Genomic DNA, 19,669 nt, shown 5'->3' with positions numbered 1-19,669 from the left:
AAAGCTAGATAATCCAACTCTGTATTTCTTGATTTTTTCTCATTCTCATATAGAATAAAGACTTTAAAACCCTACTTGAGCTGACAAAGTAAAGCAAATTTGAAAAGTATATTTAGTGAATAACTCATATTGTAAAAAAGTCCTTCTGAGAGGATGTTGAGAGTTATGAAGGAATATTAGAGGGATGTAGTAAGACCAGAAAAGTAAAAGTGTCTTCTTCTCAGGAGACATTACAAGGAGAAATGGCAAGAATGTATGGAGAGCCCGTAGGGTAAGAGAGAGGCCAGAAATCCTGTAAAACACTCAGCCACAGAGGGCTCCCAGCCATAGTGCTTCTCCTATCCTGAAGGGATAAAGCTCTTGTTACTCTTGCTTTCTCTAGGGCCTTTCTATCTTTCCTAGACTTCAATTCTTAGTCTGTGTCAGGGAATGATTCAGTCATCCTCTAGACAACAACCAGGACCCCTGTTACAGTTCATTTTCCTCACAAGCAAATGATACGAAATGACTGAGCTAAGATTCTTTTCACCTGGCACCATGCCACTATTGAAATATTTTGTAGGATAATTACAATAACTTTTATTATTTTTTTTCAGTGTTTTCTACTTCTCATTCAGAATCATTATATAAAATTGGACATGGATGGTATGTTGTCTCAATTGCTTGGATTTATATGAACATCATGTTTAAACTCCTGACTTATGGTTCAACATGACTTGATTCCCATTTAAGGGTGAAGTTGACCTCTATAGAAGAGTTGAAATTGACAGAATGTTATCTTTCTTTTTGCCTTTTAGATACAATAGATTATGCTTAAATTGTGTTTTGAATAAGGACATAGTGACATAAGAAAATGATATTTGTAATATTTAGAACTCTTTGCAAGCATTCCATCGGTGGGCACACTGACAGAGGCCACAAGAAGAGCCAGTAGATGACAGCTGATATTTATAAGGCCAACCCATTAGATGACAGCCTATGATGGAGGAAACCTAGACAGGGTCTATGGGGAATATTGCCTATAAACTCGGACTGCTTCTGTCTATGGTTCTCTTGCATGATGGTTCCCCTCTAAAACAGCTGGGGGACTTGTCCCACAACCTTAGCAGGGTATTTCTCAGTCCTTGAGCCCTGCCATCCTGTGTGTTGATAGAAAGGTGACTTCTCTTTACATTGTGTTATTCTGGCAAATAAAACAACCTCTTGCGGTTCTGCTATTGTTCCACATTATGGTGAGATACTTACAATTATGATCTCTATAATTAGCTAAGCTAACAGGACAAACACGGACAGATGAAATGTCTCTGGTTAGAAGGTGGAAGTTACATAGATTAGACTCAAGGACAAAATTACAAAGTGCCTGGCTTTGTTGAATTAAAGTCCTTCAGATAATAAGGTGACCTAGTATGTCCTGTGCTTTCCCTAATGGCAACTGATAAAGGGACCCAGCACTTACTTGCTCTGATCCTATAATGATCAACACTTTGTACGAACATTCTAACCTTAGTTTATGGTCCTAAGATTTTAAGCTCAGTTTACTAACTGATTATTTTTCGTGCTGGATTGTATAAGGATAACAGGCAATTAACTAGCTAACTAATCTAACCTAGTCTGGAAATGACTTAGCCTTATGCCTAGTTGCAGTGAGAAAGCCTACACAGATGGCCAGAACTATGGGGAGATGGCCTTGCTTCATAGCCTTGAACAAACAAAAGTTACAAGGTTTTTTCTACTGAGGCTGCAAGACAGAAAATTTATTTAGATCTGAGATGTTTTTTTCTTTGCCAGCCAGCCTTTGGCGAAAGTGCTGGTGTGAATCAATGCTACTATCTTCCCCTTCTAATTTACACTGGTCACCATGGTTACCTGTGGACACCACTCCATGCACTGATTATTTGCATGAGGCTCCCAGCCTATGGACTGCAGCTGGATTTGTCTGCTGGAAGCTGTGAAGAGAAACTGACAGCTTTGCCACATAATGTTAACCTATAATGTTAAATACACTTAAGAAATGTAGAGTAGTACACGATTTCTTTACTTTTTCTTTAGATCTCTCAATAGTTTAGCGTTCTTCTCTTGTAGCCCCTTAGGCTAATCTCCATAGGAAGATAGTGTACAGCCGACCCTCCCACTCCCTTTTTTACAGCCACAGCTGCAGCCACCCACTATCTGTAGCTGGCAAGATTATGCTGCCTGTGTCTCTTATGGCTTATACAAGGAATGCTTTATGACCCTGAGAAGACTTTTCCGTAAACTTTTTTTACTACCAAAAGATGTGGTTAAATGTGTATATGAGCTGTGAAGAAAAAAGCTGAAACAGAATAATAAAGAGGAAGAGCCAAAATGTTGTGTGTGAATTTATTTCTGATAGATAGATAGATAGATAGATAGATAGATAGATAGATAGATAGATAGATAGATAGACAGAATGACAGATGCATGGAGAGAGGGAGATAGAGGGAGGAGAGATGGAGAGAGGGGGGGGAGGGAGGGAGAGGAAGGAAGGAAGGGAGGGAGGGAGGGAGGGAGAGGGAGGAAGGGAGGGAGGGAGGGATGGAGAGAGAGAGAGAGAGAGAGAGAGAGAGAGAGAGAGAGAGAGAGAGAGAGAGAGAGACCTAAATTTTGTTCCACTACACTGTGTTTTTTTTTTCTCTAAACCCTGTTGTAGTCTTGGAGCTAGACTCCATGAGCGACATTAGCACACAACAAAAACTATGCACAGTGTGTAACAATATGGAAGTTAGTTTGAGCTTTGGCATGTAACATATTTACATTCTATACCATATAACTTCCAAGGATCTGTAGTTGAAAAATAACCCCCCAAGCTGAATATGTAGACATGTCTGTTTTTTAGATCACCATGGAAATTTTCCATAAGTCCACAGATTTGCTTTTTCTGTGATGTCAGTGGGATGGTTCACCATTAATTTACATGAGCTCTTGATAAAGGAAGAGACTTATGTATAGTGCTTTTTGTAGAAAATATGTGTGTCTGAACACTGAAATCACACTAAACATAGAGATCTGAGCCTACATCTCCATAAGTGAGTTGGAGACTGGTGAATCATCAATATCACAAACATCTTTCTCAAGTGGAGTCACAACTATCCAAGATCAATGTGGAGATACATGATAATGGTTCAGTAAACCACAGGAGAATGGGTATGTAGTTTTCTTCACAGTGTTTTATGTATTGGTCTCTCTGATCCTCATGAAATAACTGGAAACTCAAAAAGAAAAGAATTTCCTTGATAACACACTGATCCTGATGCTTAGAAATGTTTATGAGTAGTTTGAAGTCACAATTTAAAATTGGTAAAGTCAACTGGAAGAGAATTTCAGTATAAGATAGATTAGATCAAGTTGGCCTGTGGGCATATCTGTAAGGATCAGCTTGATTACACTAACTGATGTGTATGCCACTGTGGGTAGCACAATTCCTTAGGCTGAGGTCCAGGACTGTGGAATCTGGATAAAACAAGATGAATATAGAGATACATGCATTTGTTATTTCTTTGCTCTTGACTATGACAATAACTAGCTGCCTCTAGTTCCTGCTTTGACTCACCCCCAATGATAACTCTTTGTACCTTAAAGTTTCTTTTGTTAGTATGTTTTATCAAAGCAATAGAAAGGACACAAGATCAAAATGGTGTAGTGACTCGGATAGTGCCTAAAGTATAGATAGAGTGCAAAATCTAAAGTGCTTAGAGACTGCCATTGTATTGTGTCCAGGATCTCAGAGTGTTCCTTGACTTCAGAGAGCTACCAGAATTAAGGAATGAAGACATTACATGTGTCTTGACCAAACAAGCCAACTTTTGATGGTTTCCAAAGTTTTGGCATACCTCATAACCTCAGAGTGAAATCTGAGGTGGCGTCCAAAGTCTCAGGGTGTTCAAGGACTCAAAGAATGACTTGGGATAGGGGATGAAATCTTCTCATGCTCCCTAACCTCAGAGACTCAGTAGCAATGAGTGCAAAAGACTCAGCCTTCACTTTGACCTATAAAAGCACCCAGGGTGGGATCTTAAGTGTCAGCACACTCTTCAGAGGTGACTGGCAGTGTGGGCCAAGCTCTTGATATATTTCTGATATTCACATCTTGTTTTTAATACATAGGCCCACTGTTTATTAGAAGAATTGGTAATTTCTATTAGTAACCAAGTAAAAGTACTTGCCAAGTAAGCTTGAGCGATGAATGAGTTCAAGTCCCCAGTACTCACATGAAAAACCAGGTGTGGCCATGTATATATCTCCAAGATTTTGGGGGGTGGCCAACAGCCTACCTCCATGATTAATTAGTGACCAAGTCTCAAAGAATAAGAAGAAGAGTAATCGATCAGGACATGTGAGGTCTTCCTGTGGCTTTCATGTATACATACAGGCCCACACTCCAAAGATGTGTATAACATGACATACCCACTTGTACCCATACACAATGGACAGTATTTAATAATGTGAGAGTCCTTTATTAGAGCATAAAATAGTGTCCCAAAGACTACAAAATATATGCTGACTCTTTTACTATGAAAAAATATAAATTAAGTTAGCAAGGTAGAGTGACATGCAACTGAAAAGATGTGACAAACATATGTCCACTGTAATCTCATCTTTTATCTATTACCAGTACAACATCAAAGTGGTACCTGACATATATGGGAAGTTGTAGATTGCACATATCCAGGGTTTCCAGAATCTCTGTGTGGCATATTCTTAGTAGCACCAACAGTATAATTTATGCACAGGGTTTAAATATACTTTGGATTTAGGGTATTTTAAATTCATGATGAAGTAATCTGACCATAGCCTCCCATAAATCCAAGAGCTCATTTATGCATGAAATTTCATTATTTCTTTTATGCATGGCAATATTTCATCCATTAGTTTGACACAATAATCCAGGAAATGTCATAGTGTGTTTATCTTCCATAGGTTAACAAGAAGAACCATAGGCAAAAAAATATATAATGAAACCTTTTCAAATTATCATATTAGTGAGGAGGTATACACTGGGGATTCAAACACAGAACATGTTAGCATGGGTAAACTATTGCTCTTTACATCTAAAGGAATAATCAAGCAGTAATCAACACTCACATAAAAATGTGGAAATGTACAACATATAAATAGTGATATTGGAGGCTGGAAAGCAGCTGAGGGGTAAAGTATTTGTCTAGTGTATACAAAGTCCTGGGATCCATCCACAGAATAGTAAAGCAAAGATAATTAACTTTTAAAAAATAATTTAGGGAGATAATGCATGAATTCAAATTTTTTGAGAAAGTAATGAAGACTTGGGAATAGGCTTTTGGAATATTAACATTAAAACATATATAAACATAAAGGAAAAAGCAATAAATTTCTTTATTACAAGAAGATATTGGAAGATGGGAGTTTAATATTGATTCAAACATGAAGAATATAAAATCACCAAAGAGAAGTTCATGTCTGGTTACAATATTCAATCTCTAAGGAAATAAAGGTACAACATGGTCTAGCATATAAATGTAATCACCTCATTTCCTGCTTTTATTTATGTGATGTACTTGTTGGAAACAGATCGAGAAGCTTTTTACATGAAATGATTCCTCTGTAACTTTTTTGGAGTCTCACCAAGTGGCAAGTATAATAAAAAGTATACTGTTTATTTTCCTTCTGACATTTTTATAGCTAAGATAATAATATTACAAATCATGAGCAACAAACCAGAAGGCATTCTGGAATGGGATTTTTTTATAGCATCCTTTTAAAAATCAAAATTACTAAAGGCTCAGAGCCCAATATTACCAATCTAGGATAACTGATGAGTAACAATGATTAGGTAACAGAAAGGTTTTTTCTCTTAAATAAGGTAAGTTTTAAAAATTATTCCTGATAGTTTTCCTTTTTATTTAAAATATTGATTATCAGTAGCATGTAAAATGACACATATGATAAATAACTGTTTTACATTTAAGTTGTATCCTATATCAAATACAGTTATAGATTATAACGTACTTAACTGTTGTAATCATGCTGAATTCAGTTTCCCAGATTTGTAATATATAGTTGAATTTCTTTTCCATTTAGCCCATGCATCTGACTTTCAGTACAAAGGAGCTAGCAGCCATTGTCCCACTCTCTTTCAGTTTACACAACACTGTAGCAAAAGTTTTCCTGATCACTCCAGGCTCCAGTGGTCCTACAGTCACTCAGACCCAAGTAAACACACAGAGACTTGTGTTAATTAAAACTGCTTGGCCATTAGCTCAGGCTTACTACTAACTAGCTCTTACACTTAAAGTGAGCCCATTTCTCCCATTTCTGTTAATCTGTATGTCACCACATGTTCCATGGCTGTACATGTGTGCCATTACATGCTGCTCCCTGGATGGCAGGCTAGTGTCTTCTGATTCAGCCTTCCTCTTCCCAGAATTCTCCTTGTCTGCTTATCCCACCTATACTTCCTGCCTGGCTACTGGCCAATCAGTGTTTTATTAAACCAGTGTACAAAAACATATTCCACAGCACAACTCTTTTAGATTGTACATATATAGAAGATTATGCAAAAATTTTCATCAAGTGTGCTGAGTTTTAGGTTTACATATGACTTCAGGTTTAGAAGAATCTGAGGACCCTTGATGTACCCTTTTTCACCCTTTTGTTCACTCCTAAGATACAAGTACAGTTCCTTGAAAGATGATCAGTATGTCCAGAGAGTCAGCAGACACTCCATTGTGGTGTCTGACTTGATGATCTGCTTCTCCATGGACAGATATCATATTCCTTTATATTCATGATGTTTCTTGAGATGCTGGCAGTAGCTTAAACATTCCTAGACCCTGGTTCTTTCATTTTTTTTTATTGAGACAGAGTTCTTGATATTAACTGCACACAGTTCAAACTGTGGTCAGCACCAAGTTTTTGAAATTTCTGACAATACTAAGAGCAACCTGAAGGAATAAAAAGAAGAGGGTATAAGGAATTTTATTCTGGTCCATTCCATTTCACACTTATGTCTAGTTCATTAATCATATGAATACAAAAGACCCCCAAGCTCAGCAATGGACACACTTATGGATATTTTCAGCTATATTTCTCCGAGATTCTAACACAGAGAAGTGATTGGCGTTTCACTTCATGATAGTGTGAGATGAATTTACTGATATCAGCTTGTTCTTTGCAGACACCCCTCCTTGTATCTCAACTTGGTGACAGAAGATAATATTGGAAGATCTGTGAGGTTCTCCTGGATCTCTACACATTCCTGAAAGATGAATGTCTCTGGTGAATGGTTCTTCAGTAATTGAATTCATTCTCCTGGGCTTAACAGACCAGCCTGAACTCCAAATGCCCCTCTTCTTCATTTTTCTAATAACATATATGATAACTGCATTTGGAAATTTGGCTTTGATTATTTTAAGTCTGCATATTATCTGAAAGTAGAAGTGAAATTTTTCAAGGGAATAGAGGGACTGAACAAGAGAAGGAATAGTGGAGAAGGTAAGATAGAAAAGTACAGGGGAAAGTGCTGCATGTATAGCAATATGTTCTTGTATGAAAATGTTCTAAGGTATCATAATATCACATACAATGATTATATACACTAAAAATTTGAAAGAATAATACTTTCTCAAAATGTGTTTGAATTTAAATATCAGAGTTTCAGAAATACTTTAAATTTGATGACTCACAGGAACTACTTCAAGTTCCCTATTTGTTTTAAAGAAAATTTAGCTGGTCAAATAGGATGCAACCATTATAAATGCCAAAGAATCTAGAAGTTACCCTCTCCAGATACTGAGTGACTCAAGCAAGACTAGGCAATATCCATCAATCTCTACCAATCTTGTTTTCATTTTACAGATGGAGACAAAATCTCCCAAGATTCCTAAAGGTCCCCCACTTACTTACTGCTGGACAACTGGAACCAATTAGATACTCATACAATTAAGAGAGCACTGTTTTTTTTCTCAACACATGCCTGGGTAAAAAACCCTCTAAAACATAAGGAAAAGTGGTCCCAGAGCTTCAGTTCAGTGTAGATAGACTAAATGATGAAAGCTAATGGTTTTTATAGCTCTTGTTCTACTATGGACTTTTCTTTTTTGGTGGTAAATAAGTAGACAAAAATATATTCTGCCAGAGGCCACAACAATATGCAGCAGATCACAACTGATATTCATATGGTCAACTCACCAGATGAATAACTCTAATGGAGAAACCTTGTCAAGCAAGACTTATGAGGCCACTGCCTATGAATGACTGATTGCTCCTGTCTGTAATTTTCTTGTGTATTAGCACAATTCTCCCTTAAAACAGGTATGAGACTCTTCCCACAGCCTATTGGTAGTGTTTTATCCACTTATTGGACACAGTTATTCCTGTGAATTGAGAGAAGGATGAATTCTTCTTAGACTGTATAATTTTGATGAATAAAATATGCCTTCATAGATAAATCTTTGTTCCACAAAATGGTGAGAAACTTAGAAGTCTATTTTATATTATTAGTTAGCTTACAAGATAATTATTTACAAGATAATTATATACAATTAGCTGATATAAAAATTCAAACTAGACTGAATATCTATATAAATGGATCATAAGTTAAACCTCACAGATAATACACAAAGACAGAGTTGAAGGTGTGTAAACATCTGAGCCAAGCTTTTTAGACACAAAGCAACCTCAATTACAATGTCCTCTCTTGCCAGGTCTGGCTGATCACACTGACCAGTGGCTAAATCCCTACACTAATTTCTTAGCAATCAACTCATTGCATGAACTTCTAACTTCAAGTTTTATGATACAAGATTCTAGATTCAGCTAAGTCTTTATTAAGTCCTGAAATCTATGTGAATAACAGGAAAGGCAATTAGCCAACTAACCAAGTCCAGAGAGAAACAGCTTTATGCTCAGTTAAACCATGGGAAAATTTTAACAGTTAGCTAGGGTTATAAAGGATAATCTAACTTCTTTGCCTTAGAATAAAGAGTTACAAATTACCCTCCTTGTGATCTGCAGTTGCATGCAGGATGAAGAATACATTTTTAGGCTTGGAATGCTTTCAAAGTCAGGAAAGTGCAGAGCACTTGACAGCATGCACCCCTGTCCTTTCATTACAGCCTGTACAGACTTGAGATGCCATGGTTAGTAACTTCTAGTCTCTTGGCCTGAGAAAAACTAATACTTTCACACTTTGTTAATCACGAAATGTTAGCCTATTTTTAGTTACACTTGAAAAACATAGAGTAGTACATAGTTTTCTTATTTCTTCTCTGACTTCTTAATAGTTTAACCTTTTTCCTTTGTAACCCTTTACAGGCTATCTCCTTAAGGAGATAGCATTACAGCGGAACCCCCTTTTTTCACAGTCACAGCATCAGCTGCACCACTAATCAGAAAGCTGACAATTTTATTTTGAGTGTGTTATCAGTATCGCTCTGCTCCTTATTGTTTGCTCAAGGAATGCAATGTGACTCCCAGATATAGCCTTTGTGACCTTTTTTCCAGTGCCTAAAGCTTTCTATTGAATGTGTATATAAGCTGTGTAGAACAAAAGAACTGGTGAATTAGAGCTGGAAGAAAATAAAGCGTATGACCCTCAGTATGTGTATGAGTCTTATTTCCTCAGATAGATAAAAATTATTTCTAAGTCCTGCTACTTTGAGGAATTCTCTTTGCAATCCTGGAGTAGTCCTGAGAGCTGGTCTCTTAGGCTACAACAATATTATTCTATATTCAAAAGTGAAAGGGTGAAATCCAATGTGAAGATCCATAGTTTCAAAATGCCTATTCTAACTATATAGATGTTTATTGAAATGTAATATTCTACAATGAAACTTTTTTTCTTAATTTTTAAAAAGATTTTGATAATAAATAAATAGAAGATAGAGATAGATAGATATGTAGATAGATAGATGATAGATAGATAGATAAATAGATAGAGATAGGAAATATTTCAAATACATACATCAATTTGTAAATGTCTGGAGACTCTCACAAGATATTTTCCAAGTCAATATTTCTCTATAAATGTCAAAGCATAAACCCCTTCAGGAAAGGCTAAGGCAATGCTTTCACTTTGCAGACTTGGCTCTTTTGGTATTCCAACTATATTATGTAAGCAAGGATGGGTCTGGTGATACCTAGACTTCTCAGTTAACTCCACCATTCATTATCAGTGTCTGTCCTGCTTAAAATGATTTTTTAAATTCTTTAATCCCTTTTCTTATCCACTATCTTATGTGGTGGGCGGCAATAGAGTATTATTTTGCCCATGTTCTTTTCTATCTATGAATGCACAAAGGCAAATTCACTTAAAAATAGAATTAGCTTTTAGTTTCACTTTATTCAGATTGATAAACATATAGAAACATAATCCATAGTAAATAGAATATGATACAATAGGAAAAATAATCAATGCAATGGAAACCCATAAAGAATACTCTCAGTAAGTCTTAGGCAATCCAAAGCTGTTTCCAGGCAGATAGAACTAACTAGAGGTAACAGGATAAGTAAGGCTAATAAAATGCATTCAGAAAGAGGGAAATTTGTGAATCAAAAATTAAAAAGTGTACTAGATACAAGATGTGAGAGATATTATTTACTAGATACACTTTTTATTCAACAAAGAAAATCATTTCATTGGAACAAGAGACAAGAAAGATGTTGAAAACACTTATTGCTCTTGCAGAAGACTTGAGTCCAGTTCAGTGAAACCAGATGGAAGTTTACAATCTTCAGTAATTCTAGTCCTGCACATCTAATGCCCTCTTCTGTTCTCTGTTGTCTCCTTCATGCCCATGGTGCACATATATAGCATGAATCTTAAAAGTTCTTATTAATAAAATCAAACATGAGGCCAGTTATTGGGGTGTATACTGGAAGATCAGAGAGACAGAATGAGCCACAGCTAACCTCACCTGGCCAACTTCTCAGCTGGTCCTATTTTCTCAGACTGGAAGCTTCTGTGTCCTCATCCCAATGGCTCTATGCTGAACTGCTGTTCGAAAGCCTGAAGCTTAACCAGCTAAAACCTTAACCAGCCAAATGCTTCTAGTTTCTGGTCCTCACACCTTATATACCTTTCTGCTTTCTACCACCACTCCCTGGAATTAAAGGCTCGCTTTCTGGGCTTAAAGGCATGTGTCACCATGCCTTGCTGTTTCCAATGTGGCCTTGAACTCATAGAGATACAGAGGGATTTCTACCTCTGGAATGCTAGGATTAAAGGTGTGAGTGCCACCATTTTCTAGTCTTTGTATCTAGTGACTGTTCTGTCTTTGACCCCAGATAAGTTTATTAGGGTGCACAATATTTGGTGGAACACAATACCACCACATTCATAGATTCATAGAAGTACAGACACATACACATAAAACATTTTTAATGAAATGATAAATCAGATAAAAAACAACAAATAATATTTTGCAATATGTATTCATGTTATGTATATATATGTAAATATATGTAAAAATGAATTGTTAAGGAAAAATCCAGCAGGTTAATATTGGTTTCAGATGGATAAATGGATGATCTTTCTGAAGTGTAAGTCAAGGATTTAACGATGATTATGCTAAATTTCAAAATACCAAAATATGTAAGAAGTTTAGAAAAATTAAACAACTACAAAATATTTACAGGGTATGTTTAAAATGTTTAAACTGTGGTTTCATAACATTTGATTTAGTATTTTTTTTTACTTTTAAAGTACTCTTCTTTTACTGTTTTAGTATCTTAAAGATTGTCATTTTAGCTCTTTTATCAAAAGAATCATAATTAAACATCATATTCCATGAAAAACATTCTCATAACTTAGCTTACTCTCTGACTCTGCCAATCTTTCCTTGAAGTTTAAATTCTCCATTTCAGTCATCATTTCCAAATTCTCCTGACTCAAAAATATGTCTTCTATTCCAGAAAAAAAAGATAAAACTCAACTTGACAAATTAACTAAGAGAGCTCCTTGCTGAAAGATGTTTAATTCATAGCATTTGTATATATGAATGGACAAACTTAATTTACTATGGAAGCTTTCATTTCTGACTTGTAAAGTGGACATCCTCTAGTGGAAGACAGAATACCATGAATAGAAACACATTGTAACCATGTTTCTAAAGGTCATGTCAGGTGAGTCCCTCCACTTTCTTGCCAAAATTCTAACCTAGCATTTTGAGATGTGGTCATTACCAGGCATTGATCTTTTGAAATAGGAAGAAAAAATGAAAGTGATCATATCATATTTTTAAATACACAAATTTCTCTGATAAAGTTTTTAAAGTACATGTGAAAAAGTGAGAAATTAACCATGCCAATGGTAAATAATGGAATTCAATATCTTTAAGAAGCAGAAATATATTATTGAAAGGGCATACAATTTTTTTTTCACTCTATTACCAAAAAAAGAGAGTAGGATAATGGTGACACAAAATGGAACTAAGGAATCTGACCTTCCAAGTCTTATAACTACATGACAAAGGACACTCTTTCAGATCAACACTTTCTCTTACTCAGTGTCTTTATTAAGGCAACTTTAACATCTTTGTTCCTCAAGCTGTATATTAAGGGATTCAGCAGAGGAACTGTATTGGTATAAAAGACAGAAGAAATTTTACCTTCATCCATTGACATGGCAGAGGATGGTTTGAGGTACATAAATGCACCTGATCCAAAGAACAGAGAAACAGCAATTATGTGGGAACTGCAGGTGTTGAAGGCCTTGAACCTGCCCTCAGTAGATCTGATATGGAAAATACTAGATAGGATGAAACCATAAGAAATAAAGATGGTGACGCTGGGCACAATGATGTTGATGCCCACAACAACAAAAACCTCCAGCTCATTGATGTAAGTGCTGGTGCAGGAGAGCTGAAGCAAAGGAAGAATATCACACAAGTAATGGTTGATGGTGTTGGCATCACAGAAGGTCAGTCTCAGCATGCATCCTGTGTGAGCCAGAGCACCAGAAAATGCCATCATGTATGAGCCAAACATAAGGATCAAACATAATTTAGGCGACATGACAGTGTTATACAAGAGTGGATTACATATGGCCACATAGCGATCATAGGCCATTGAGGTCAGCACATAACACTCAGAAATGCAGAAAAAACTGAAAAAGAAAAGCTGAGTCATGCATCCTCTATAGGAAATAATGTTCTTCTCTGATATAAAGCTCATCAACATTTTGGGTGAGAACACAGAAGAATAACAGAGGTCAACAAAGGACAAGTTAAAGAGGAAAAAGTACATTGGGGTGTGAAGGTGAGAATTCAGTCCAATCAAGATGATCAAACCCAGATTTCCTAACACAGTGATCATGTACATCACTAGAAACACGATGAAGAGTGGGCACTGGAGATTAGGCTCCTCTGTTAATCCGACCAGGATGAATTCAGTCACTGAAGAACTGTTTTCAGGACCCATTCTTCTTTAAAGTAATCTATGTGCACAGCAAAGAGGAATCATGTTAGAGGGAAATGCAGTCATTCCCACAACAACTTTTCACAGAACATAGAGTTCACCAACAGAATGTATTCCTTTAGTTGTGATGTTTCTCTTATCTAAATTATTTTCATACACATGCACACAAGCATAATATTATTTCATACTTGCTTTGATCATATCCACCCTCCCTCCCCCAACTATTCACAGGTCCAGCCTACCTCATTACCTAGCCTATTTTATATATTTTTATTCATCAGGCTGATTTCTGTTTCCCATATATTCTTGTAACTGTGGCCTTTCACTAGGGGAATGGCTGACTTACCAGGGGCTACTCTTAGAGAAGACTGACTCCCCCTCTCTCAGCATCTTACATTTGCCAGTAGATCTTAGATAAGTTTGCAGCTTCTTACCCAACTCCTCTTTCTGTGCTAGTTTTGGTCTGAATTGGACTTGTACAGATCTTGTGCATGCTTTTACAACTACAGTAAGTTTGTATGTGTAGCTGCCATTCTGTGTCCAGAAAACACCTTTTCCTTATATTCATCCATTCTCTGGCTCTTATACTTTTTCTGTGCTCAGTTATCAACAAAATAATTAACAGAGTACAATATAAAGCCCATCTCACTGATAACTACCAATACTTTTCTCTGAAAATGTGACTCCTGAAACCAAAGGATAAGAAAGGAGAGAGCTGAATCAAGAGAGAATCATCATCCTCATTGGTTTTCCTTGTCTTGAATTTTCCCCTCATTGATGATATTGGAATTATATACCTTGGAAACATGTGTGGGCCTCCAATACAGGTTAGACTTCGATGAATTAAGATCGGTACATTGTTCTAAAAATATCAGGTATGGCTTAGTTACCCTCATGTCAGAGAAAAAGCTATGAATGTAGACTAATGAGGTTCTGTTCAAGGAGAAGGAACTACTTAATTCTTTGGCCTTCCCGAAGGTCTCCAATGTCTCTTCACAGTCTCCATGCTCCACTTTGAATGGATTATTATATCACTTTCACTTGAGTGTCAATACTGCACACTATGGAAAATAGTGACTTGTATCGTAGATCTCTGGAATTTAGTCTCAAAGATGACAACAATGTAAATTGAATTCTGAAGTTCACAATTATTCCATAAAAATATGGTGTTTTGTCATTCTTTACTTACTTGTATGATCCTTGGAAGAGCAATTACATCACACATACATTTCTTGTATGTATCTAGTCAGTATCTCCAAACTAAAATTCATAACTTACAACCATCTCAAGCAGCAGACCAAAATTTCTATCATATTTACCTTCCATAAGTGTGAGTTTTAACATGCAATTAATATTATTATGCACTCAGTTATAAACAGGGTAGTTGATGACTCAAACTTCTCAGGAGAGTAATTTTTATGCGTAATAGGAGAAAAGTGGTTTACAGCTACACCTAGGACATTAATCTGTCGTTATATTCCTTAGGGGCTTGATTTTTACTCAAGTTTTTCTTCCCTTTAGGGATTGGAAATTTTTCAGGGAAAATGAAAAATAAATTATTTCTAATTAATCAAGATGATTAAACAAGAAGTGCAGAATTCTACTTCATTAGCACAACAACTGAACCACAGTTATGAACTCACTCAATCTGTGGGGAATCTGTGAGGAATCTGAAAATTAGGCATTAGGTCCCTATATCCTGACCTGTCATGAAACAAGCCACACTGGATCTGGTAGGGAAAATCAAGCTACTCTCTTACCATGCACTGTTCTTGACAAAGCAACATAGAATAAGAATGAAAACGTACTCCAGGGAAATGAATGTAATACATACACACACACACACACACACACACACACACACACACACACACACACACATCCAACACCACATTGTGTTCATGGGTTATCCATAAGATTATTTTCTATCTAGCCTGTCTCACAGGTCTTTCAGTACCACACGGTATATACTCTAATCCCAAATGCCAGTGAGAAAGTGATGGTGGCTGAGACTGGCAGTCTGCATAGTTAATATAGAGGTAGAGTTCAAATCTCTCCTACTGGTTTCTCCCTGTAGAAGAAAGGTTCATGGTACTTCCAATGCACTAAATCATCTTTGCGTTAAGCTCAGATGTTTGGCTGCTATCTAGAATGCTAGGCTATGGTGGAGTATTGATAGTAATTAAGATTCAGTAGCCTTGTTTTCAGTTCCAGTAAGAATAGATATGTGAATGTAGACTGGTGATCATTACAACTCCTACCCAATGTATGTCAAAGACATGAGATATCAAAACTCCTAGCCACGCTACCCCCCAAGTATGTCCCCAGGGTAGAAAGAAGTATGTGCTATGCTGTAATGCAACTTATTTGTACACTGCTGTTCAGTTGATTTCAGTCTCTGTTTTATCAGAGCACTGACTGTGTCTGTCATATTCTGAACACCTGGTAGCCACCAGGGACAAAACAGAACAAGAGTGAATGTTATATTCAAGCCTATCAAAAATAGTTAATAACAATATTTTTCAAACTCTTCCCAAAAGTGGAAGAGAAGTGAAAACATCAAAATTAATAACATAAGCCCAGTGTTACTCAAGTCAAACAAAGAGTCATCCCATGGACATCTTTTAAGTGTCTGTCTGTTTGTTTGTTTGTTTGCGTATCTCAGCTAAGCACATATAGGCTAATTTGGACATTGCTGTTTAAAAATATTGTTTCCCAACCTATGAATGAGGATGTGTTTCCTTATATTTATGCCTTATTAATTTCTTTCAGGAAAGTTTGGTAGAATTTGTTATTAAAAATGTTCTACTTTCTGTTGGAATGCATTGGTATACATGCTTATTTTCTTAATTTCCACTTTGTATTAATCATTGTTAGTATATCAAAATGCAAATGACATTTAAATGTTAATATTTATAATTTATTTAATGTTTGTATTCATTATAGGATTTTTGTTTAGTTCATTAGAACTTTGGACACAGAGGGCCACATCCTCTGTAAAGAGAAACCATTATTCTTCAAGGGATCTAATTTAATAGCACTTGTTAGTTTTTCATGCCCAATGATTCTATCTAGAACTTTCAGTGATATATTGAATGAAAAATTTCAAAAGGGTTGTCACTGTATTGTTTATCCCAGAGTCAACATTGAATGAGCTCTTGTCCTTGATCCTTATGTTACATAATTTTCTCATTCTATCTTAAGATTTTTGTTATTTTGAGAATTATCACGTTGTTTTATAGCACATTTCACTAATCCCATTTAAAGATGATTTAGATCAATTAATGATTTATTGTTAAACCTTGTCACATCTCATGCTGTACTCAGTCAAAGAAATGTAAACTCCACTCCTAGTCTACACAAATAAGACTAAGAACCAATTATTCTCTCTCATTTTTAGTGTGTGTCTACATTATGCTTGATCTATGTGCTTGTTTCATGTGTATTTGTGGGGTATATACCTGGTGTGTGTGTGTGTGTGTGTGTGTGTGTGTGTGTGTGTGTGTGTGTGTGTGTGTGTGTGTGTATGCTTGCACATGAGCACACAAACCTGAGTTTATACACAGGTGCATACACACATTCAAATATGTATGCATGCATCCTATGAACTTGAATTAGAACTGCAACACCTCATTTGGATTCTGTAATTATATTATATACAGCTATGATAATTGAGTCATCCTTTCCTAAATACCAACCCTAGGTGATATAGCCCAGTTATTAGGAAAGCTGTGGAGGCTACAGTGAAAGTAATGGCTACTACAGGAAGATGGAGCCTGAGTAGGGATTGGGAGTACTTTGCTGGGGTATGTCCAAAGCCTGAGCCTGGGGGTAAGCAAGAGTGGTCACAGAAGCAATGGCCAACAGGAAAAGATGTAGGTGGTTTTCCTGACCCAACGGGCAGGTCATAGTGCCAGTTCAAGTACATCCAGTTCCAGCTTTCTTAACTGGATTTTAGAGAAACCCTGGAAGCCTCTGAAGATTATGCAGCCTACCTACATCACTCACACACTGGTCTACAATAATAATTGACATCTGTATTTGCCAGTACAGTTCATGACTCCTTGAATAAATAGCTATCTGGACCTGAGAAAGGCCTGCCAACTTCCTCCTCTGGAAATAAAAGAAACAAATACATTCAAAGATAAAAACTTAATATGTTGGCAATGGTTCTCAGTAGTGCAGCACTTGCCTAGTCAGTCACGTGAATCCCTAAGTTCTATATCCAGCACTGTTAAACAATAACAGTGATAACAATAACACATACTTGATGGGATGGGAAGATGGCTAAGTGGTTACGGGCTCTTTCTGTTCCCATATAGGACATGCATTTGTGTCCCAATTCCAATTCAGGTAACACAATCATCTATTACTCCTTCTCTATGGAATCTAGAGTTCTCTTCCAGACTCCATTGGCACTTACACACACACATACACACACACACACACACACACACACACACACACACACACACACACACACAATTAAAAGTAAACCTTTAAAAATAAAAAGTACTTGAAGAAGTTCATTAAGGAAAGACTTCATTGAGAGAGGAGCACAAGTTAACTGATGAAATGATAAAACACAGACTGAAAATGAGATATGAAGTCAATGTTTGGACCTGGTATACAGATCTGCAGAGAACACATAATACGTTTCCTATTGCATCTTTTTATTCTATTCTATTAGATTATTTGTAGTAAGGTGAAACTAATATACTTGTTTATTTTTTCCTTAAAATGTTATTGTTCACATAACTGACATTCTAACTAAAATTTTATAACATTTTACTGTGAGATATGTCATTAATATGATTGTATAATGAATACACAGTAGCACTTTTCCATAAAATAAACAATTTATAATGGTTACATGTTATTATAAACGGAGTATTTCCAACATGCCTGATCCTTTCATGTACTACTTTTTTATGCATCCTAATGATGATAAAACTGAGGAATTCACACATGTTAAGTAATTAATTTACCACTAAGCTTTAGTAGAGCTTGCCTCATCTCTCCTTCCCTCTACCCTATCAATTTTAACTTTGAGACATGTTCTTGCTAAGTTGCTCTAGTGGGCCTCGTACTGATCTATAGTCTAGGAATGACTCTATTTTATCATCATTTTATCTCAGCTCCCTGAATAGCTGGGATAACCAGTCAGCCTCACCAGCCAGTGGCTATGTATTCTTTCCTGATAGAAACTTAATCCATTTATACCCTATCCATGTGATTGTGTTATCTCCATTCTTCCAAGGAAATGGCTAAGAAAAGCTGGAAAGGTATCAAATTGGTCCTGGAATGGTATCTGCCATGTCTGGAACTATCATGGTACACATCACTGCACTGAAGAGAGAAGGAAGAGGAAGAGGTGAACCCAGTCAATTCTGCCAGACATTTGGACCACTGATGTTATTAACAAGGACCATTAATGAAAGACAAAGTCAGAAAATTCATTTTTAGAGTAACACTAAGTTAACAAAAAGTAAAAAAATAAATAAAAGTCCACCCAAGAGCAGTAGTTCTTTTCCTGACCAGTATTTCCAAATTAAAACCAAAAATTCATATAGGAACAAATAGTAGGTCAGTGTGAATGGAAAAGTAAAATTCATGGATTTAGAAATGCCTAATACCTAAAATAGACAACACATCTTTTACAAAGCTAAGCACCTAAACACTGAGTTTAAGACTGGAAATGAAAAATGGAAAATTTTAATTCAAGTTATTTTTAAAGCTACTATGCATTTTTAATGCTTAAAATTAGGGATTATAAAAATTGTTATCATCTTGTCAATTTAAAAAATATATCCAACTCTATTATTTTAAAAGGACAATTTCTTAATTTGTTCACCAAAGTTCAACCTTAAGAAAAAAATCTTCATCTGCTAGCTGTACCTTGATCATTCTGCAACTTAAATTCCATATGGTAGTACATGAAAGCCAACACATTCAGGATTTGTCTTCAGGCTCCCTTTGAGTTTTACCTTGCTGTTTAGTAACTTGAGCCTTTCTCCTGTCAAGAGAAATATGGTCCTTACAATATTTCTAGGAATTTTCATAAAATATTAGAGCCATAGGGAGAGCCACTTTCCTGACTTTCCCAGACTAAAATTTATCTTCCTACCTAGAGTGTCCAGGGCCACTTGCTCTCTTGGGCTGTCTTCATGCTGCTTGATTTCCTGAAAATGCAACCAATATCCATCTCCCAGTGTAAGAACCGCTATTACCCAAAGCTCTGCTGTAGTGCGGGCATTGGGGA

The 19,669-nt window shown here is 36.3% G+C and overlaps 1 protein-coding gene across 3 annotated transcripts; it reads right to left on the bottom strand.

Annotated features, from left to right (window-relative positions):
• Window positions 1-10,315: 10,315 nt before the first annotated feature.
• LOC102911481 (olfactory receptor 8B3-like) lies at window positions 10,316-16,233 on the bottom strand. Of its 3 annotated transcripts, none has more exons than XM_076575566.1 (2): window positions 14,597-14,739; window positions 10,316-13,426 (listed from the first exon to the last, which is right to left on the bottom strand). In XM_076575566.1, exon 2 carries the CDS (start codon window positions 13,408-13,410, stop codon window positions 12,478-12,480), a length of 933 nt encoding a protein of 310 aa, XP_076431681.1. In that variant the 5' UTR covers window positions 13,411-13,426; window positions 14,597-14,739; the 3' UTR covers window positions 10,316-12,477. The 3 variants fall into 3 exon arrangements, with proteins under 3 accessions (XP_076431681.1, XP_042138045.2, XP_042138044.2); XM_042282111.2 differs by lacking the exon at window positions 14,597-14,739 and adding an exon at window positions 16,217-16,233 and having other exon boundaries at window positions 12,478-13,411; XM_042282110.2 differs by lacking the exon at window positions 14,597-14,739 and adding an exon at window positions 14,290-14,303 and having other exon boundaries at window positions 12,478-13,414.
• Between the last annotated feature and the right edge of the window lie 3,436 nt (window positions 16,234-19,669).

Source organism: Peromyscus maniculatus, chromosome 7 (assembly GCF_049852395.1).
Source record: "Peromyscus maniculatus bairdii isolate BWxNUB_F1_BW_parent chromosome 7, HU_Pman_BW_mat_3.1, whole genome shotgun sequence".
Classification (NCBI taxonomy): Eukaryota; Metazoa; Chordata; class Mammalia; order Rodentia; family Cricetidae; genus Peromyscus; species Peromyscus maniculatus.
This window is presented reverse-complemented; position numbering and strand designations above follow the sequence as displayed.